General features: G+C 46.0%; 1 protein-coding gene across 5 annotated transcripts in view; it reads right to left on the bottom strand.

Annotated features, from left to right (window-relative positions):
* The window catches only part of LOC147895670 (alpha,alpha-trehalose-phosphate synthase [UDP-forming] 1-like), a 149,546-nt gene that overhangs the window by 123,491 nt on the left and 3,443 nt on the right, over window positions 1-22,612 (bottom strand). For 4 of the 5 annotated variants that reach the window (XM_087382169.1, XM_087382168.1, XM_087382173.1 and 1 more), the window contains 2 exons: window positions 14,438-14,535; window positions 10,504-10,892 (listed from right to left, as the gene is read on the bottom strand). In XM_087382169.1, the coding sequence (XP_087238295.1) occupies window positions 10,504-10,892; window positions 14,438-14,535 (487 nt within the window). The remainder of the gene's footprint in view (window positions 1-10,503; window positions 10,893-14,437; window positions 14,536-22,612) is intronic. The other variant, XM_087382171.1, reaches the window with a different exon arrangement.

The raw sequence follows: 22,612 nt of genomic DNA, 5'->3' as shown, positions 1-22,612 counted from the left end.
GAAACTGCCGGAGATATATGGCCTCTGTGGTACAATCATACAAGGCCCGGTATTCAGCCTCAGTAGAAGATCCAGCAACAGTTTCTTGTTTACAGCTGGACCAAGAAACAGGTGCCGAGCCGAACGAGAAAATGTAGCCGCCATGGGAACGGCGATTGTCCGGGTCGCCAGCCCGTGTCAGAATCAGTGTATCCCTGTAGTGTTAGTCCTGTAAACCATAAGAGTAAGTACCACGTATGAACTGCAAGATACGAATACATGCATGCCAATGAGTGTGCTTGGGTTCATTAAAGTACTGACTGAAAATGGAAACTGAGTAAGAAAGATCCGGATGAGTGTGAATGAGCCAAAGCAGCTTGCTAACAACCTGACGATAGAGATGTTCATCAAAGGGAGGAGACTCCAAGTCTTTTGAGAGCTTGACTGTGGGATCCAAGGGAGTGGAAGCTAGCTTAGGCTTGTGGGGAATGATCTGATCAAGGAGTTGAAGAGCATATTTCTGTTGAGAAACAAAGATACCACCAGAATGCTGAACAACTTCCATGCCCAAGAAATAGGAGAGAAGACCGAGATCGGTCATCTCGAATGTGGTGCTGAGTTGAGTTTTAATGAATTGAAGTGTGGTGGTGGTAGAGCCCAAAAGCAAAAGATCATCTACGTAAAGTAAGATAAAGCAAACCCCCTCTGAAGATTGATGTATATATAAATTCGGATCAAAAGGAGTGGAATGAAACCCATTAGTTTTGAGGAAGGTGTCTATTCGGTGGAACCAGGACCGAGGTGCTTGTTTAAGCCCATAAAGAGCTTTGCGGAGACGGAATACCTTATTTTCATGGCTAGGAGGAGAAAAACCTGGTGGGGGAGCCACATAGACTTCCTCATTGAGGTAGCCATTGAGAAAGACACTCTTGACATCCATTTGATAGATAGACTAGCTGTGATGAGCGGCTAGGGCGAGAAGAAGGCGAAAGGATGTTAATCGAGCAGTAGGTGCAAAGGTTTCCTCATAATCGATACAATGTTTTTGGCGAAATCCTTGCACTACTAAGCGAGCTTTGTACTTGTCCAGTGTTCCATCTGCTTGGAGTTTTGTTCGGAAGATCCACTTGGTTCCTATGACCTTTTTGTGACTAGGTCGATCGACCAAAATCCAGGTCTCATTGCGATCAATGCTCTCAAGCTCCTGTTCCATGGCACGATGCCACTCAGGATGTTGAACTGCCTCCTGCCAAGTGGCAGGTTCAGAATGTATGATATAGGCTGTAGTAAAAATGGAGGCAGTGGTAGTGGAAGAAGCTGTCCGGGTAGAGCGTCGAGGACCGGGAGGAGGAAGTTCTAAGGGAACAATCCTGAAATCCTTCATAGTTTGTCGATACCAGCGTGGCAGCGGGTCGTGAGAAGAGGATCGAGGAACAGGAGAAGCAATGGGTGGAGAAAAAGCAATTTCAGGGGAAGAGAAAGAAGTTTCGGGTGGAGAGAAAGAGATTTCGGAGGAAACGGGAGTAGGTATGTCATCAGCAGGGAGAATAGAGGAATTTTTTAGAACATCTCTTTCATCGAAGACCACATCACGGCGAACCAAAACTTTGTTTGTGCAACGATCAAATAAGCGATAAGCTTTGGCTTCCGCTGAGTAGCCAACGAGAAGTAGAAGTTCAGCACGAGGTTCTAGTTTACCGCGAGTATCATTGGGAGTATGAGTGTACGCGCGGCATCCAAAGATGCGGATATGAGAAATAGAGGGTCGGTAGCCATAGAAGGCCTCAAAAGGCGTCATGTTCGGGATGGGCTGAGTAGAGCAACGATTAAGGAGATAGACAGAAGTATTCACAGCTTCTGGCCAGAGACGTTCAGGCAACTCGGCTGCAAAAAGCATGGAACGTGCCATGTTCATGACTATGCACTGTCTCCGTTCGACATGAGCATTTTGGGAGGGCGAATTGGGAGATGTAAGATGGCGTTGGATACCATGCTCGTGAAGGAAGTGAGTGAATTCATGGGAAATGAATTCACCACCATTATCACTACGAGCAATCCCAATAGGCTTTCCCATTTGATTCATGATGACCAATTGAGCCCAAGTAGCAAAGAAGGAAAAAGTGTCAGATTTCTCTTTCATGAAGAACACCCATTGATATCGAGAGTAATCATCCACAATTAAGAAGAAATATTGTGAGCCATTCAATGAAGGAACAGGAGATTTGCCACTAATATCGAGGTGGATTAGACGCAATATCTCACTAGCTTGAGAAGTGGAATGAGAAGAAAAAGGAGTTCAGCTTTGTTTGCCTAATTGGCATGGACGGCAAATATCTTTGGCTCGCGATAATTTAGATAGGCCATCAACCAGATGATCCCGAGACATTTCATATAAAGAGTCATAGGACAAATGTCCCAGACGATAATGCCACAATCGTTCTGTGTCAGTTGGATCTTTCAGGGTAGCAAGACCATGAAGCCGATGAAACTCAGAGCCGGTATTGGAGGGAGTCTCAAGAAATCGTGTTATGAGGTACAGAGCATGAGGTTGGGCTTCGCCCCAAGCTAAAAGGAGTCCCGATGTCTCATCTATGATTTCGACATGCATCTTTGTAAATAGCACCGCGCGACCAAGAAGGCAAAGTTGATGGACGGAAAGAAGATTGACCCCTAATTGGGGGACATAAAACACTTGATCCAATTGAGCAAGATTGGGGCCTTTGTCGGTATCAAATGTGATTGAACCAACGCCACGAATAGTAACGACAGAGTTATTGCCACAACGGACTCCCCCTATTGCCGGTTGGCGAGAAATGAAGAGATCATGATGAGGGGTCATATGATGAGTGGCTCCACTATCCACAATCCAAGGGGCTTTAGAGCCACATGGAAGAGTATGAAATGCTGATCCAGATATGGATGCGGAGGAGTCAAGCTCGGTGATATGGATCAAGGCTTGAGAAGTGAAGTCTAGAGAATCTCCAGTGGACTAGTCAGACAGGCCTTCGGGAGTTATGAAAGGAGGAGATGGGGTGAAATGATTAGTGACATGGCCCTGTGGTCTCCAAAGACCAGCGTTAGGTGGAGGAGGACCACTCCTAGGGCGCCAACGAGGTGGCACAGGAGTTGTGGTGGGGGGCTGTGGGAGAATGCCTTTGGCTTTGGAGCGACATTCGTCATCAACATGCCCAACTTTCTGGCAATGCTGACAAAACCGATTCTTTTTGGGAAGGTTGTGCCAGGCGGGTTTAATACCAGAGGAGTTATTGAAGTTAGGAGTGGGAGAGGGCTTCCCGGAGCTGAGTTGATCTTTTTGAATCCCGGAGAGAAGAGCCCCCTCTGAAGCAGGAACACTATGTTTTTGGTGGACCTGAGAGTAGAGACGAGCATAACGCAAAAGTTGACATTCGAACTCATAAAAAGTAGGAAGGGAGGGTTGAGAAATGATTTGCTGCATAAAACTAAAATACTTGGGCGGGAGTTTGTTCAAAAAGAAAGTAACTTGGTCATCCTCGGATTTGGGAGGACCAGTTGTGGCAAATTCAGCAACTAACCGCCGGTAGTCTGCCAGTTTGACCTTGAGATCATCGTCAGCAGTGATCTGGAATTGCTGGAGATCGTGGTCAAGATTGATGCGACGAGTACGATCTCGGGCTGCATAGCGGTCAGTGAGATGTGCCCATCGCTCAGAGGCAAGGTCAAAATGCTGTAATTGAGAGTGAAATTCAGACAAAAGACCTTGCATGATTTCGACAATGGCAGTGGCATTACGATGTCGCCACGAGCGAACTACCTGATAAGGATAAACATGAGGATTGGGTTGCGGTTCAGTACCTTGAACGAGTTCCCATAGGTCTTGAGAATCAAGCACATGGCGCATGAGATTTGACCATGTGGTATAATTATACCCGTTAAAACGAGTCATATCAGTAAAAGCATGTCTGGCTGTTGCAGAGACAGGGTGAGAGGAAGAAAGGGAATGATAGGGAGAAGCAACTGATGGAGGCATGAGAGAATTCAGAACAGGAGCGGAGTGAGAAGAAGGGAGAGGCGGCACCACCGAAGGAACAAAAGGATTCGGAGAAGGTCCTGAGGGGGAGGGATAAACATGAGAGGCGGGATATGACATGAGAGGGGAAAAAAGGGCAGCGAGAGAGATAGAGGGAAATAAACTATAGGAGCCCAGTGGCATGGGAGAAGATGGAGGATGAGAAGCCATTGGAGGAAAGATGGCAGCGGAAGATATGAGAGGGATGGGAGGGAAGGAAGAATGAGAACCGAAAGCAAACTCATTGTTTGACGCATTTCTCCTTTCTCATCTACGAGTGTTCACATGCATGTATGGATCTGTGTCCTCGTGATTACTCGTTCCTATGCCTTGCATAACAGATGGAGTTGCACCAAGGGAATAGGGCAACATACCTTGCACTGATTCTTGTGGGATAGGCATTGTCGAATAACCCATTGTCCTCATGCCGGCCTGTCCTCTTTCGTCAGGGTATATTTGTTCTTCGTCGGCACCGAACTTGAGATGTTGCTCTGCTTCTTCTGAGTTAAATAGAGGTCCTTGTTGACGTATCGGAGAAAAACGTGGAGAAGAAGAAGCACGAGGTGTGCGGGTACCTGCTTCAAGTTCCTTCCATTTCTGAAATTCAGCAAATTCTTTAAAGAGTTTGGAAAGGTATTCATCACCTTCGATCCTTGCAGACTCTCTCTCGACATATGACGAGGGTGGTGGTTGAATAGAGGTCGATTCAGGCTGAGATCGCTTCGGGGAAGAAGGAGAAGACATCTTCAGTTGATGATCTATCTTCCAAGCTTTCCAGGTCAAGGCTCAGGTGTCGATAGGCACACCTTGCTCTGATACCATATAAAGAAAGTTCTTGGAGACAAATAAAACAACACTGAAGACTAATGATAGCTGAAGAAGAAATATATATCACCAAAGGAACTCAATACAAGAGAAGGTATCAGAGAGAAGCTTTGGAGGGAGCAAACATCAGTCCTCCAGGGCAGCCAACTGTAGTGGGCTTCTGCACTAGCTCCACAAGTTGGAACTGAACCAGATCTGGGACAGCAAACTGATGCAAGGTTTGCTGCAGATCTGGAGCAAAAAGAACAGTAGGTGGAGAAGAAGTTGTGGCTGATTTGGAGCAGAAGTTGGGGCAGATCTGGAGCAGAAGTTGGGGCAGCCAGGAGGCAGGAAGGAGAGGTAGAGAGAAGGCAGCCAGGAGGCAGGAAGGAGAGGCAGAGAGGAGGCAGCCAGGAGGCACGAAGGAGGCAGAAGCTCAGGGTGTGCAGGGACCTCAGGAGCAGAAGCTGTGAATGAGCACCTAGGCCCCCCCCCTTTAAGTAGGGAAGGGCCAGTCGGTCAACCAGCTGGTCAGCCCAGATCTGGCCGACCTGGCCAGTCTGGTCAGCCAGATTTTGGCCGACCTAGCCAGTCTGGTCGGCCAGTTTTTGGTCGGCCAGATTTTGGCCAGTTTTGGCCTCCGATTCTGGGCTCTTCTGGTGCTTGTTTTGGCGAGGTTTTAACAGAGTATTTTGGCTTTGATTTTCGTCCTGACAGAGATTCACCTGTGGCCTTTTACCTGTATTTTATCTGACCTTTGTGCCAGTTTGGCCTTTGATTATCCTGTCCTCTAGAGTTGGAGATTGCCTGGCTTAACACTATGTGCACCCTAACAGCTAGATTGCCTTCATAGCTCCCTAGAGGCAATCTGTGGTATGGGTGTGCAAAGAGAACCCCTTAGTTGAGGAGAGACTCGAATAACGCACAAGAATCACCCAACCAAGGTGAAGTTGTTCTTAAGCTCAACTCGGTACCACCATAAAGCTTTACCGAATTTGTTTTGCCCTCAAAGACCATTATAGAGGTAGGTTGGGATGCCTAGGTGTCATCAAGTTGTAAATATTCCAAGTACAAAGTTGGCCTGTTATTTGATCATAATTAAAGAGTTCCTCACTTATTATGGTCAAAGAGTTCTTTTAATTGGTCAAAGCATTGACTTCGGTCAAAGACACTTGACTTCGATCAAGAAGGCCTGACTTCGGTCAGTGAGACTTGGTTTAGGCCAAGAGGGTTGACTTTAGTCAACCAAGATATTAGAACCTCGGTTGGATGGACAAATTTGGTTATAATTAAGGCGCCTTGAGCATTGGCATCCCCTTAATTATAGTCGAAGAGGGTTGACCTCGTCAATCAGAGAAATTAATGTATGTGTGTGCACATTGGTTTGCTTGGTGGGGTCTAGGGATTCTTTTTGCATGCAAAAAGCTAATAGTTAATGCGTGCCATGGTGGTGTGCTTCACTAAATTGTTGCAAGTACCAAAAGGGGTTAAAATGCCCTATATGTTATGGAGCTAAGGAAGAACCTTACCAAAGCAAATTGACCATGGGAGTTGGAAGGCCCAGAAAGACCCAACCCATGGCCTGAGTTTAGATAGTGGCTAAAATCTTGACACTTGTCACTTGCCAAGAGTAGAGAGTTCATAATCTGAATTTTTCACATAGTATAATCAGCCTATGAGCTGCAAATCTTGTACGCTGTAATCTTTTCTTTGTGAAATAAAATACCTACTGGGGGTCTAGCCTATTGGTTCTGGGCCCTAATGTGCCTATGAGTGAGAAGAGAGCATTCGTGGAAGTTTCATGAAGCAAGCGCTTATTGCTTCGTTCAGAGCAAGGGGCTTCTTTGTGGATTGTATTGGTATCAGAGCTTTGCCTTCATCACCTTCTTAGGTGGTGGCAGATCCAGACGAAGTGGTAGGGAACCTGATCATGGAGCGATCAAAAGCTGGCTTGTATGCCTCGAGGGAAAAACCGCGATAGTCATATAGTCTTTTGGCAATTCTACTACAAGCAAATAATACCAACAGGAACCCATCACACAATTTGGCATATTTTTCATCATTAGTGTAGGAGAGTGGGAAAAAAAAACGTAGGCCAAATTCCAACTTCACAGGCCTTAAAAGATAAAAGACTTGGGTGATTTGATGCCTAAGACACTTTGGGGAATTATGCCTTAAGGGGACAGCCAACTATTGGCACAAAGGGGAAAAACTGTCAAAGCAAGCTTTAGATGCAACATACCTCTTGCTGAGGGATCTCCAAGCTGAGTAGAAAAGACTTATCACTGTGAGGATTAATTAATCTTGTACCTCCTTTGTGTGAGGGCTGACAAAACTCAAGCCAAGATTGCGCTGATGGCCTCACAAGAATGTGCTAACTTACTCCATGAGGGGATTGCTGAGCCTGTTGAGGGAGCAAGATCTAGAGATGCAGATGCCTACAAACATTGTTAGCATAGCTAGCAGAAGCAAGGAAGGACCCGCTGTTTTGTAGGTTGGAGAACCTTGGTTGTGAGAAGAGCATGAGAAGACTCATTTTGGAGAACCTTGGTTGTGAGAAGAGCATGAGAAGACTCATTTTGAAGAAGGCAGGAAAGAGAGAAGAAGGAAAAGATCTCTTCGTTCAACCCCTTCTCTTTCCTCAAATGATGCATCCAGGAATAGTAAAGCGCCCCACCATGAGGGCAAGAAAAAGAGGAAAAGAGATGATCATGAAGAGAGATCTCATTTCAGGAAGAGGAGGACTAAGCATCATAATATACCTTCAAGTCCTTTTCTTCTAGTTCCACCTCTTCAACTTCATCTACTTCTTCTTCTAGGTCATTGACACCTATGTCCAGAAAGAAAAGTGTTCCTCATTTATTTTTAATAATGATCGAAGAGTTCTTTTAATTGGTCAAAGCATTGGCTTCGGTCAAAGACACTTGACTTCGGTCAAGAAGGCCTGACTTCGGTCAAGGAGACTTGTTTAGGCCAAGAGGGTTGACTTTAGTCAACCAATATATTCCAACCTCGGTTGGACAGATTTGGTTATAATTAAGACATTGTGACTATTGGCTGAAGCCCCTTTATTATAGGCAAAGACGGTTGACCTTGGCCAACCAATGAAATCAATGTATGTGCGTGTGCATTGGTTTGCTTGGTGGGGACGCCCAAAAAGACTAGGATTAGCCTAAAGATTATTTCTGCATGCAAAATGCTAACAATTAATGGGTGCCATGGTGGTGTGCTTCATTAAGTTGTTGCAAGTAAGAGGGGTTAAAATGCCCTACATTTTATGGAGTTGAGGAAGATCCTTACCAAAGCAAATTGACCATCGGAGTTGGAAGGCCCAGAAAGACCCAACCCATGGCCTGAGTTTAGATAGTGGCTCAAATCTTGCCACTTGGCACTTACCAAGAGTAGAGAGTTCATCTCTCCTTGTAATCTGAATTTTTCACGTATGTGTAATCAGCCTGTGAGCTGCAAATCTTGTACTCTATAATCTTTTCTCTGTGAAATAAAATAACTACCGGGGGGGGTCCAGCCTGTTGTTTCTGGGCCCTAATGTGCCTATGAGTGAAGAGAGAGAGCATTCATGGAGTTTTCATGAAGCGCGCGTTGATTGCTTTGTTGACTAAATCTTGCACCAGTGATAACGTAATGGACAGCAAAGACTTTCAGAGCAAGGGCCTTCTTTGTGGATTATAATAGATGCCAGAATTTGTGTCCTATTACAAATAGTGAATCTTGGACAGCCAAATCAAATGAAAGACTGGAAAGGCAGGAAGATACCAACTGCAAACAGCAGAATATCTGCCCAAAAAAACAAAAGATAGACTCCCATAAGAATCCAAAGATTTTTTTTGTGTGTGTGACGGATAGACCCATGATGGTCGAGGTCAACTCAACAAACAAATTCACAAAACATGATGATCAAGCTAGTGTTAGCCTTTAGGTCGCTTGATTGGGGAGAGCAAAGCAAAGGACCAGATAGTGGCAAAAAATCTAGAGCTCCAATATTGAATTGGCAAATTCAGTACTTACTGGAAAGCAGACGCTAATAGAAGACGTTCAATGCATTAATGAAGTCATTCCAAGGATGGTCAACTTTAAAAACTATTTCACAAAACAATCCAATGAGACAAGTCAGTCATCTCACACACAATCAAAAAATCAACAATAGCAAATCCAACAAATATATCAAAAACAAAAAGGGGCAGAGTCCACACTCCCACCTGAAGATTTTGTACAGGATATGAGAAATCCTACAATGTGCAAAAGGAAATCAACTACCATGAACAAGGCATTGAAATAACTTGACCAGTACCCACGGAAACCTTTCAAAACGTCAATTTACCAGAAAATACAGTTAAAGAGAATGAAGCTCACCAAATGAAAGCAATAAATTTGTGAGAGACAAATTTATTACTACATTAGAGGAAGCAACACTTGCACCATTGACAAAAGTTGTCTTGCAACTGAAGTAAAATTAAGTACAATGAAAAAACCAAGGAATATGAAGGTCTACTTTAAAATGCAATTGCAGGAGAGAAAAGAATAATACAAGACACCATTGTAAGGAATAAGGACCTCACATGAATGTTGGAGGTGGTGGCCTTCACCCCTCGGCATGGTTAATTGAAAAATTGAAGAGGGGGGCTTGCGAGCATTTGACACGTGTATTAAGACAACTAATCCCATAAGCATATGGGGACTTTGAATCTCCTTGGATATAAAAGGCTCAATTGAACCCTCTCTCTTATCCCTCCAGGGACCTTTTGGGGGAGAGAGAGGCATGCGTGGCTAGGAGGCGGGGGATTGGGACCCCCCGCACTCAGCGCTCCATCTGACACATGGCAGCCTATCTTTGGTTGCCAACATGGTATCAGAGCAATCAATCAGACTGTAGACTGTGCGAGATTTTGATCAAGGCCCCCGCGTGGATGACACGTGGCGGTTGCAGACTTGATGGTATCTTTCGGCGGCGGCTCCTCATCATTCCTTGACACGAGTAGCTCTCCTGGTGGACTCTGTTGGCTGACATCTGAAGACCCAGGCGGCAACGGCTTTGATTTGCACGTTGCTGGCTGTTTGGCCTGATGTGTGCTTTGAATGCACTTTGGGGTAGCTTTGATTTGCGCTTAACCCCGTGTGGTTTGCTACACATCAGCCTTGGTTTCCTGTGGTTACAGGTGCTCAGGGGTTTGTCCACAGGGGGGTGTTGGAGGTGGCCTCCTTCACCCCTCAGCATGGTTAATTGAAGAATTGAAGAGGGGGGCTTGCGTGCATTTGACATGTGTATTAAGACTAAATTAATCCCATCAGCATATGGGGACTTTGAATCTCCTTGGATATAAAAGGCTCAATTGAACCCTCTCTCTTATCCCTCCCGGACCTTTTGGGGGAGAGGCATGCGTGGCTAGGAGGCGGGGGATTGGGACCCCCCGCACTCGGCACTCCATCTGACACGTGGCAGCCTATCTTTGGCTGCCAACAATGAAGTAGCTACCAACTAAACTTAACATCCAAGAATGTTTATGATAGGCATTTGAAATATACCACATGGAGAACTCTTGCACCACCGCCTGAGAAAAGTAAAACAGAGACAAATTTTTTTTGCAAGGAAAGGACAATAGCTATTCTCGGTATATGACACAGCATAAAATGACATTCTTGACAGAAACACATACCCAATCAAGTCAGCTGTAAGTACTGCTTTTAGAAGCTCCGATCGTGATGGCAAAGTTCGATATATTTCTGATGATGGAAACGGTGTGTGAAGAAACCAACCTATTTTCATATTTTTGTTATATTCCTTCAAACATTTTGGCAGAAACATCAGGTGATAATCATGGCACCAGATAACATCACCCTCTCTGTAGATTGAATGTACGACTTCTGCAAACTTGCTATTGGCCCTCTTATAAGCCTCAAACTGATCTTCCAAACTACGAGTGGCAGAAAGCCTGTCTTCTTGTGGTAGCCCAAGATAATGAAAAAGTGGCCAAAGAACATTATTGCAATATCCATTGTAGTACTGGTGTACTGTTTCCTCATCAAGGAACACTGGAACACATCGCTGGTAAAGACAGAAAAAAATTATATCAGAGACACATATACAAAAAAGAACCCAACGTATTTATAATCATTTTATGCCAAAGATGAAAGTTCCTTTTGGTTTTCTAAGGTGTTGTGGCAAGAATGGCAATGATTTTCTCTTAAAAGCAGTCCGGCTTGCCCCTAAGATCCTCTCTGCCCAAAATACCCCCCCACCCCCCCCACCCCCCCGGCGCCAAAAAAGGCAATATACATTAAAAATCAATTTCCAAGACATCAGAGATTTAGAAAAACAGTGAAGTGGATGACATCTACATATGAAACCAAGGCAGACCCTCCATTACTGATACAAAATTCAGCACCAAAAGCCTATTCTACAAGCACCTAGCTGGATGATACTGCCACATCTTCAATATTGAAGAAGAGATCACCATTCCATGTCTGGAGAAAAAGATGACCCTGAATGTGTGACCTTACTTCAAAATGGCTCTGAGGGTCTGGATAAGGTCCATTCAAATCATGTGGTAGTCTTTGCCTCTCCCTACCATTGATAGACGGGTAGTTGCCTTAACTATCGTATAAATTGCAAGTTTTCAAATTATTATCACTGGGTGAAGACTATGCTTAGTTGAGCATTAAGCACAGAAACAAAATTAAGACCAGATCAGCAAACGTAATACAAGCCAGGTTCACTTGTCCTGCTTTATGTGGAGTTCTATAAAGTTTACTTTATGGGACCCAAGTTAAAGGGAGAGTCAATACCTCCAAGAGCCTTCCATTCTTTGACTTTACAGTCAACAATGCCAGAAATTTCAAATTAAAACAGAACGGTGGAGACCATCAAGAGCTCATCATTGGGAGAGCTTTCAAATCACTCCAAAGTTGCAGAGATCTTTTTGGAGAAGGCTTTGGAAATCCTCAATAATAGCAGGAAAGTCACTCTTTTCTTTTGGCTCTTCTTCATGCACAGATTGCAGTGAATCAAGGGAGGAACAATTTGTGGAGCTACCTTGGTGCTTGACGAGTTTATGAGTCTATGCAGCATTGCCTCTAGGAATGCAGACAGGCCAGGTTTATTTGGGTTGAGAGTTAACGCAAGAGGCAGGAGAAACAGCACGTCAATGTGTGGACCAAGCAGCTATTCTTCCGGGGACCAACTGAAGACCACTCCTACCTCTCAGTACAGACCTCCGCATACATCAAAGGACACAAGTTGGGAAGTTTTTACTAAGGCTATAGACGGCTCCCATGTTCACGCAGCTCATACCATGGCTAGCATCAGGGCAGATATTATACACACCTTGATGGCCATTGGGTCTATGATGCAGGTGACTTCAAGATCTACATCTGCCAGGAGGACGTTTTTCCTCAGTTTGGAGTAGCAGTCCCTTCTTCTCTGAGTCTATTGCTTGCTTGGTCCTGGTTTCTTCCAAGATTTGCATATGCTTAGATATTTTGACTGGTATTTTACCATTTATTTGTCATGCTCTGCATGATGTATTTGTGCATTGAGTGTTTTGCTCTTGGCCATTTCGTTCACGCTTAATAGAAAATCTGTTTCACAAGGGAATTTTTTTGGGCAAAGTGACCAGCTGAAAGGCAGAGACTGTAACTTCATGACACATCATTGGACCAGCATGCATAATAGCCACCTGATACAGGTGGCATGGGACAGCTCAAGACGTCCGAAACTTTTTTGGGCAGGTTCAGATGGCACAGACTACCAAAGTGAGGGCTGCATGGCAGATTGTGATCCTCCCCCAGGCAAAGGGCTGAGCATTATTGATCCGGAGATATAGAGCAAAGCCCTCTTGGACAAGCTCATAGTTAGAGGACTCACTCTAGGTACAGAGCCATTGAGGCTCTTACTTCAGCAAGGGCTTCTAAGGGATCGGTGGCAACATTCTCATCGATGGATATTCAAAGAGGCCCCTAACGAATAAAGGGTCATTGTTGATACAGATTTTGATGAGGCTGTGGTGACACCTATACGCTGGCCTCATCCAGGGCATACCATAGTGGAGAGTGGAGTTCACACGCTAGCCCTTGATCTGGCACCCAAAGGATCGGAGGGGCACATGTTGGACCACCACATGCATATCAACTGGGGACGTGTCGCTTCAAGAGATTCAGTGGGACCTTGGAGTAGTTTTGGCCATCTAGGTAGACTTAGTCGTGGTTCTCGACCAGCCTCCTCTCAAGGAAGATCTCCTATACTTTCTAGTTGTTGGCCCATGGAGGCCTACCTATTTGCCGTGACTAGTGTAAATGCAGAGAGACGATAGGTAATCTAGAGATGATAGCACACTGCTTGTGGAACTGCCCCTTGGCCCAAAGGAATAGCATCCGTTTCACCCACAAATGATTTGCAGCATCTCAGAGCATGAAATTTTGTATAGGGCTTAAGGTGGGTGGGAGTGGGGCACATGCAAAGTATCGTGCCCATCTGAGACTCGCAAGTTCAAGTAAGGCACCCGACACATATTTTTTGACCGTTGTGCATGATACTTGGTGAAAAACATGGTATAATGTGTCCCTGACCATGCAAACCACATCGATGGGAACAATACTTTACATGTGCCTTAATTTTGGTGTAAATGATGCACGTGTAAAGTATTGTGCACATCGGAGAATTGCATGTTCAAGGCATGTTTTTTGACCCTTGTGCATGACGGCGATGAAAAACATGGTATAATGTGTCCTCGATCATGAAAACCATATTCGATGGGCACGATTCTTTGCACACACCTTAAAGTGGATGCAACTGAGAGGAGACCACAATAATCCCAACAGCAACAGCAGCACTTCTATATCCTTCTTGACTTCATTTTAGGACAGCCTTGTAGGCCACCTAGGCCAGCAGCAATGGCTTGAAATGGCCCTGGATTAAAGCTAAGTATGGTGGCTGGTGCAGGCCCCAAAATGGGCAAGGAAAGGCACCAGCACTATAGGCCAAGGAGGAGGGGCTGGTCGCCTGGTTACATTTGCCAGACCAGACCAGCCAGCAGCGCCAGAAAGAACAGGTTGGCATAGACCTGGTCGACCAGATCTGGGCCCTGGTTGGCCAAACTGGAAGGCCTTTCAGCCCTATAAAAGCCCCCCCTTTGGTGGCATTCAGTCTGCAGCACTAGGACACTTATTGGTGCAGACCTAGCAGCTGTTGAAGCCTATTACAGAGGCACATAGAAGTTCAGGAAGACTTACCAGCACGTGGTGCCACATACAGTGCCATTTTGGCACCTCACCCAGTGTATGCTACATCTATTTATAAATTCTTTAGGTTGTGTACACATTGAAATGAGATATAGTACTGTAGTATCCTAGCGTATCAATGACTAAGCTAGAAATGCGTGCTTAGGTGTGTTTTTCCAACAGATACTACAAGCAAACAATTAGAGTGATAAAAACCATGCAAACACAAGCGTTATGGTGTTTTCACATTTCTTAGAAGAGACCAGCAGAGGGGTTATAGCAATGATGCATAGATGTTGAGTTCCAACTGAAAAATGTACTTTGTGCTTTCAAGTTTGAAGAACTGAAAGTTTAATTAGAGCATAGGTTTGAAACCTTATCCTCCAAAGCCTTTCTTAGTGCAACTTGACCGACTTCATCAGCTACATTTACACCTGCCCATCCAATCCACCTCGTTTCAAATTGCCTCACTCCTGCAAACAAAATACTCTCTTCAAGACGAGCTTATATTTTCACAAGTACTCAAAAAATGAAGTTCAACCTCAAAACGCTTAACAAACTAGACATAGTAAAAGTTCCCATCCCTGTCGCCTTAGACAAAACAGAATGTGCCAATTATTATTGGGCAACTTCAGAATTCCTCCTTGTGAAGTAGAACAGTAAGTAACCCCTAAGAAGAATGTCTGCATGCTGCCCATAGTGGTAAGGGGTGTAAGAGGCGTGACGTAAGAGGCGCATAAGGTATGAGACTCTAAAGACCCTTAAATTTTGAAGGCATAAGAAGCATTAGACTTTTTTATGAATAGGCTTAAAAACTATCATAGATTCACAAGACGTACACGTACTGATAACAAATGATTCAATGAACATTATATTAATAATCAGTTACCTCCATCATTGGCCAATCATCAACCTACATATTAGAGAAGCAATATAGAAAATGGTGAATACTAAAATTTATGTAAATAAATTGGATGCCTCTTACATGTAAGAGGCATTCCCAACTCTAACGGTAAGAGGGCACCCCGGATCTTTCTATGATGCTGCCCATGTGGCAGCCTGTATGCTGCCCACATGGAGAGGCTGCCACGTGGACAGCGCACAGGCTGCCACACCAGCACCATGCAGACTAAGGGTTACTTATGACCCACCCTTTAGGGCAGATCTGTCAATTGTACAGACAGCAATGGTGTTGGCCATTCGTTGGGCTACACACTATCCCTGATTTAGGGCAGGTTTGTAGTACATTGGAGGCCCATTTGGAGGTGTACAAGGTGGTCCAGTCAGCCATGGACATGGGCACAAATGCGCTGCCATTGGGGGTTTTATAGGCCCCAGAAGGGCTCAGACAGGGTTGGCCAGCCAGCATCCTGGCCAGCAGACCCTAGGGTTGGGTCAGCCCGTACAAGACCCAGTCGGTATAGAAAAAGCAAGAATACTGGAAACTAGCAACATGGCCCTTGCATGTCCGCCACCGCATTGGTCAATCCATTCTCAATTGCCTATATCCAGTTTTATTTGCCTTTCATGCTTTTTGCCAAACAGCACATCTCATGCTTTATGTCTACTATTATGGAGCTCTTTTGCCGTTCACGCTTTCGCAGGAAAGCCCTCAGGCTGCTTTCAGTTGATCGCCTTTGCACAACCAAAATGCATGGGGGACTCAATATATTAAATATCCACATGCATATACTAGCTCAATGTGAAGAACCAACCTTCTCAAGAATGCAAATGTGTGCAATGCATGCAGAATTTGAATGCCAATTGGCCCTCCAATGGGGAAGAGCGCCCTCGTGAGCGTACTTGGTTCTATTTCGACCTACATGCAAGGTGGGAGAGAGATGGCGGATGAATGCAATGTGTATGAAGAATGCTACGTGAGATTCACAATGAAAGGGTGATACCCATGCTTTCCACATGGGAGGGGCTCTAGCGCTGTTAATTATACTATGGGATCCCCTGCCTTCACATCTCGCATCACTGATTTTACGATAGCACCACTTTCTCCAGGGGCTGATCATACCTACATATTCTTTAGTATCCGCCGTCGCACAACACCTTCCATCCCACATATTCCTTACTCCACCTATCATGACATACGCTTCGATCACGATCTCTCACCTATTTACTCAGGCCGTCTGTACATACTTCTCACTTATAATGACTTCATACCCCTATTAGAGGATCACGCTGCCTTGATCACCTACTCACTACACGAGGTTGCCCTTCATGCTTTCCCTCACACCACTCGCTCCACCCGTCCACCACCACTTGGGACCATACCTTATAATAGTTGGTACAATGATGAGTGTAAGGCTTTATACTGTCAGCTCAGATTCAAAACCAAAAACAATCTTCCGAACAAACCAGAGACGCTAAGCGAGTATGGTTGACTAGTACGTAGAAAGAAACTAGATTCATTCGCCAGGAACGAGGAGGAGCTACCAAACATTTTGTTTTAGTAACAACTCTAAGGACTTTTGGCGGAGATTTCTAGAGGGGTGGTCCCCCTCACCACTCACTAACACTCAGGTCTGGTATAACTATGCACGCATGCTATATGATATCCCAAATCAGCCAGTTCCTGACCTCTCACATATGCCACGCTCCACATCCTGCACACTCTTCACTAGGGGAGGAGTGAAGGCTGTCATAATGAAACTTCATAAAGGCCGAGCAAAGGATCATGAGGGGCTATGCACTGAGTTCATTGCATATGGGATCAACCTCCTAGCCCCGATCTTAGCGAAGCTCTTTAATGAAGCTGTTTGTTTGGGGTTTCCACGCACCTGGACCATTAACACTATTTCACCCATCCACAAGGCAGGGGATCCCATGAGCCCGTAGAATTACAGGACATCAATGCTTGATTCTAAGGTCAGTCGATTTGCAGAGTGTCGAGGACTTAGAGCAGCAAGACAGGCTGATTTCTGACGTGATCATAGAACCATGGATCACATTCTCACGCTCATGTGTATCATCGAGGAGGCGAGGGCACAGAAGCAGAGGGTTTACTGTTGCTTTGTGGATTTCCGCAAAGCATTTGATACAATTCCGAGAGCCCGCCTCCACCAACGCCTACAAGATTTGGGTTATGACCAGGAGATCATTTGGGCTGTCGTGGTACTTTACGAGAGAGTCTCAAGCGGGGTCCGTGCACAATCGGGGTGGACAGACGAGATCATGAGCACTATTGGGGTCAAACAAGGGTGTCCTTTATCACCTAAACTGTTTGGCCTTACATTGATGAGCTCGAGACAGTGATGTAGACACGAGGGGGGATAGATGCTCTCTTGTTGGCACGCTGATCCGGATATTGTTGTATGCAGATGACGCGGCACTTTTGTCTTCCTCAATAGAGGGCTCCAGAGACACCTTGATGCACTACAGCTTTTTGTGAATCTCATGATTTGAAGGTCAACCTTGGTAAAACCAAGGTTATGATCTTCAATACATCTCAAGCCGTCATGCACCAGGAGCAGTTCACGTTTGATGGGTCATCTATTGAGATAGTTTCATCAATACACATATCTTGGGGTTGTCTTCTCCGGACCCATCTTCACTATGAGACCCGCGATGCAAGCCTGCCTGGGCAAGGGATACGCTTCATTGGCCAGACTAGAGAGGTAGTGCTTCTACTCGCACTTTCAGGATCCACGGACCAAGGGGATACTTTTTTACTCCTTGGTCTCCCCAGCGGGGATGTATGGCAGCCCTTGCTGGGGGCCAAATTTGTCAGATATAGAGTGGGCTCGTGTGGTTCTCATATTATCGCGGATGATTTGCGGTAAGCCATCTGTTCCTCACCAGATCATTCAAGCTGAGTTTGGGTCATCCCCATTACAGCTAGATGCGGCATTTCAGGTCATCACGTATCTGTACCGAGTCAGGGAGTACGGGGACTACACTTCTGGGCGCAGCAGACTACCATGGCTAGCACTATCCTCCTCTATGGCACTATGAGTAGCAGATGACCAAAGCTGCTGGTATGCACGCACAAAGAGATGGTTTGAGCGACTGGGGCTCCACATGGATAGACTCCCTCCCTTCCAATATAGTATGGACACTCCGTTTTCTCCCCTCCTATCACAGGAGGTCAACCAAATCCTCCTGAGAATATCTTACAGCTACACACATTCCGGGCCTAGCTGGAACAAGCAAGCTTCCAGTCAAGCTCAGCTTCTACAGGGATCAATAATATCACAGAGGAGGGTTTCATTGACCCACAAAGATACACGCAGATCCATCCACCCCATGTTAGAAATCGACCAACAGAGAGTATGCACAGCGGAAGACTGATAGAATAGCCCAGGAGCTCACACAGTGTGGGTGGGGTGTGGAATCACAGACTTCTTAACTTAATGTGCATAACATAGATGTGCAGACTCATCAATAGACAATGAACAAGCCTGATATAGAAACCACCAAAATAATATATTTCCGTCCAAAGCTATGGACACAATACAAAAGAAAGAGATCCAAAGTCCCACCAATGGTGTGGTTCTCTAATCTTACCACAAGGTCCTTCTACTATCTCCCAAATATCTCTGGACTCGAGCCCGCGTGCTCCACCTTGAGTGTAAGTAGACTTTCTTTCTATATCCCTTCCACCTTGCTGTCTTTGCACCAGCCTAGGTGGGCAGCACTCTGAGCTAGGTCTGCAGCTCTACAGCCCACTTGAATCCTCCTGGATAGAGGCCCACAAGTGGCTGTTCTGCTGCTCCTGCTGGGAAAACCTACCAACCCAGCAGCCTTTAATGGCCGACTGCTGGTCAGTTCTCTTCCTCCCCCTGGTCGACTTGTTGGCTGGTCCAACCAGCCCTATAAAAGGGCCCTAGCCAGGCCCTTTTGGGCTGCTGCTAGGCTGCCCTTTGCTGCAGCTGTTCCAGCATCCACAGGCCCTTGTGTAGGCCCCAATCCTGCCCTGCACGTGGGCGCCTCTGCTGCTGCAGCACCCGCCATGAGATGCCTCTCCTCTTGGGTCCCTGCTGCTGTCCTCTGCTCCACCACCTTATGCTCCTGCTGATCAGCCAGGTACCCTCCTCTCTTCTTTTGATGTGAGGTGCTGCCCGTTTGACAGCCCCCTCTCTTTCTTTTCTCTTTCTCTGATCTCTGCTCCCATGGCAGCCATGTTGCTGCTCGTGGCATTCTCTCACTTCCCAGATTCACCCCCCCCATGCTCTCCCCATATGGGGGCTTACAAATGGGGAGGTGACCTTTCCAACACCCCCTCTCACCGACACATCTCGGCCCAAAGCCAACACATCAATGACGATGCTCCAGTAACTCCCTGGTCGTAGTCCTCTGGAACATCTTGATGTCGAAATCTTTGCCTGTCTTTTCATCTAGTGGCTCCTGCTCCACCAGGTCTGGTTCTGCTTCCGCACACCATCCTAGTACAGAAGTCCATCTCTAGTAGCCCATCCTGGCACCTAGTAGCCCATCCTGGCACCACCACCTTCAGTCACGTTCCCGCCTTCGAACTCGAGCAATCCAAACGCCACGATCTTCCAGTTGTCCCCCTCATAATGAGTGAACAACCTAGAGTCTTCCAGGCACCATGCTCTGAGGGTCTGTTTCAACCTGTCCTTCCTTTGGCATCATCCACAACAAATGAATATCTCCAGATAACCTGGACCACGAACTCTCACTGAGCTCTCAAGCAGGTACTCTTCTGGCTTCAGTACACCTTGTTCATCACCTTCTAGCAATCTGTGTCCGAGATTTGAAGAAGCACCCACACTTCCCCTTCAGCCTTCGAAGAAGGCCAATTCCTTCAAATCTCGCATTACCTGGTATGTGCCCCGATGAGGTGCATGGTTTGCTTTCAAGCAGTACGGCAATCTGGTATATACTTGATGTTCTCAATTTGAGCCTTTAGAGCATGCTGCGGAAAGACTCTGCTCTTCATTTGTCTCAATAGCCTGTGTAATCCTGTAATGTCCCCTTCTGAAGTATAGCATCCATCTGAACATGAAACCCCAGGGCAGTCCATGGAATCCACCCTCGTGTCAGTATCAACAGCTACTCACCTGGAAGATACCAAGCATTCCATGCTGTCCTTCACCTTCACAAAGGCATCTGACACCTCATCGACCCACATCTCAATGTCAGACATCATCACTCTGGTTTCTAGGTCGGCATATCTAACCTCAGTAACACACGGAGATGTCACCAAGAAACAATTCTTCGATTACCACATTTGCTTTGGCTTTTGTATCACCCTCTGAATCTGAGTCGGACTCCTTCCTAATTTTTTGATCCGCCTCCTTTCTATAGTCCTTCGCAAAATGACCTAGCATGTCACAATAGAAGCAGCACTTCTTTTGCTTCCTCTTGGAAGTGTCCTCGTCATCAGATCCCTAAACTGAAAAAGAAAATCTGTCTGCTGTTTTTCCAGCTTAGAAAAATGAGACTCTTCTTCTACTGACTTCTTTTCATATGCAAACACTAAGTATGCTGAAAGATGCTTTTTCATTACGCTGCCAATGACAGAAGCAGATACAACAGGGATGGATTCTCCCTTCAATTTAGCATCCAGAACGTGGGTCTTGCCCCGGTGAGTGATTGTGGTTGTTTTATAGGGGTGATCGAGGGCATCTCTCACGGCTGTCCACCAAAAGAAACATGCCAAGGGGTCTTCTTATGCTTCTTATGTTTCTTCTGAGATGACTTTTTGCTTCCAGGGGAAGCAACCATAGGGGGAGGAGCTTGCATAATCTCCGTGACAGCATGTTACAACTACGACAGGGCTCCCGCTACACTTTGCATTCGTAGCTGAAAAAGTGCATTGGGATCAAGCTCCTATGCCTCATCTACCTCATCCTGTGAGTCCTCTGCGGCATGTTCAGGAGAGACTGGATGAGCCCCACTGTCCTGCTGGTCATCACCCCCGCTGGTACTGTGCTCCTCTTCAAAGCTCTCTAATGCTTTGTCTTCGTCCTGCCCCTCCTGCTCTGAAATGGTCAATGACCTCTCACGGTGTGACATGCTTGCTAAGATTGATGGCTAAAGCAACAATTGCACTGAAGGTGTCCTTCACCCAACACTACCAGGGCCCACCTCTGTAGGAAGATGGTGACGGTCCCGGCAATGGAACCACTGAAACCGGCCTTCAATAAGCAAAAGGGCAGTGATCCTCTTCTACTCAGTCATAAACTTCATAAATAGCCACAATGCAAGCTTCAGTCACTTAAATCACTTAGCACAACTTAGAAACAAGCTTCAACAACAACAAAGGTGAGGCTAGAATGCCCCTGCTCAATGAAAACAATACACAGTGCACCCACTGGCCCCAAATGCCTTGGCACCCCTTACGGTATTTATTTAATGCTTCTGAATGGAAATGCTTTACAACAAGGGTTCAACCCTGCATTGTTCCTCTCTACAAATCCTCTACTTGTCTTCAAGGCATCTAATCCCAGTGCACCACTAGAATTCCCACTGGCAAGGCATACTCAGGCATTCACTTCTGATCTGACACAACTTAGAGGCATTCAGGCATCCAAACCACTGGCAAACTGAGCTCAAGGCAGCCTCAAGGCTATCACATGCATCCACACTCTCCTTAGGCCTTCCACAAGATCACCCTTGCCTTTGGGTGCTTCCTAGAACCTGTTGGAGTCCTGAAAGGATTGCACACAACATGCATGCGCTGCAAAAAGCTGCAAAGCAAGAAAGAACAAGGAAAAACCGAACCTGGAACCAACTCCCGCTGTCTGTGGCAGAGGGGCGAGCTCCTTCCTCACACCTATCCTCTATCCAGGCTCCCCACAGGGTGCAGGTGTCTTCCAGCGATCAGGAGAAGAGAGAAATGAAGATAGAGAGCAAAGGGTGAACAAGAAAGAGATGTAGAGGAAAGATGGTTCACAGATCTGCCCCGAAATGATTGCCTCGGGATCTGTGCCTAGTGCTCCTAAGAGAAGGTGCCAAAAGCAGTAGGGAAAGTTCCTCCTGCAGCTTGCACTAGTCCAAAACAGCTCCAAAAGCCACCACGCAGCCAAAAACATGTGCACAAAGGTCCAGCACAGCAAAAGACAATCCCAGGCACCTGCTGGAGGCAACTGAACACATCTGTACGGATTCCATACGGACGTCCATACAGTCCGTACGAAAATTTTCAGAAAGTTCAAAAATGACTTCTGGCACTTCCTAGAAGTGCGTACTAGCCTTGGAACAGTCAAAACAGAGATAAAACAGCTTAAAACGGCTGAAAACAGGCTTGAAACAGCTCAAACAGCTCAAAAACTGCACAAGAACAACTGAAAACGTCCAACACCTCTAGGAGAGTGAGGGGAGAGAGATGGAAGGTGGGGGAAGGGCATGCATACACATGCATGACAAATGGCATCTCCTCCTTGCCATTTGCCCCTTCATTAAAGTCCTAACTCCCATACCAAGGACAACATTGGTTGTCCTTGGGCCCAACTTTTAGACCCCTCTTTTAAAGCCTTTGCCTTGTCCCTAGGACCTAGTGGTGCACCTAGACTTTGCCCTTAGGAACTTCGAGGAAGTGTGCACTTCCTCTAGCCAGTCCCTCACGGCCAAACC

This window comes from Dipteris shenzhenensis, chromosome 12 (assembly GCF_047967505.1).
Source record: "Dipteris shenzhenensis isolate YYH24624 ecotype China chromosome 12, Dip_SZ_1.0, whole genome shotgun sequence".
In the NCBI taxonomy this organism is placed as follows: Eukaryota; Viridiplantae; Streptophyta; class Polypodiopsida; order Gleicheniales; family Dipteridaceae; genus Dipteris; species Dipteris shenzhenensis.
This window is presented reverse-complemented; position numbering and strand designations above follow the sequence as displayed.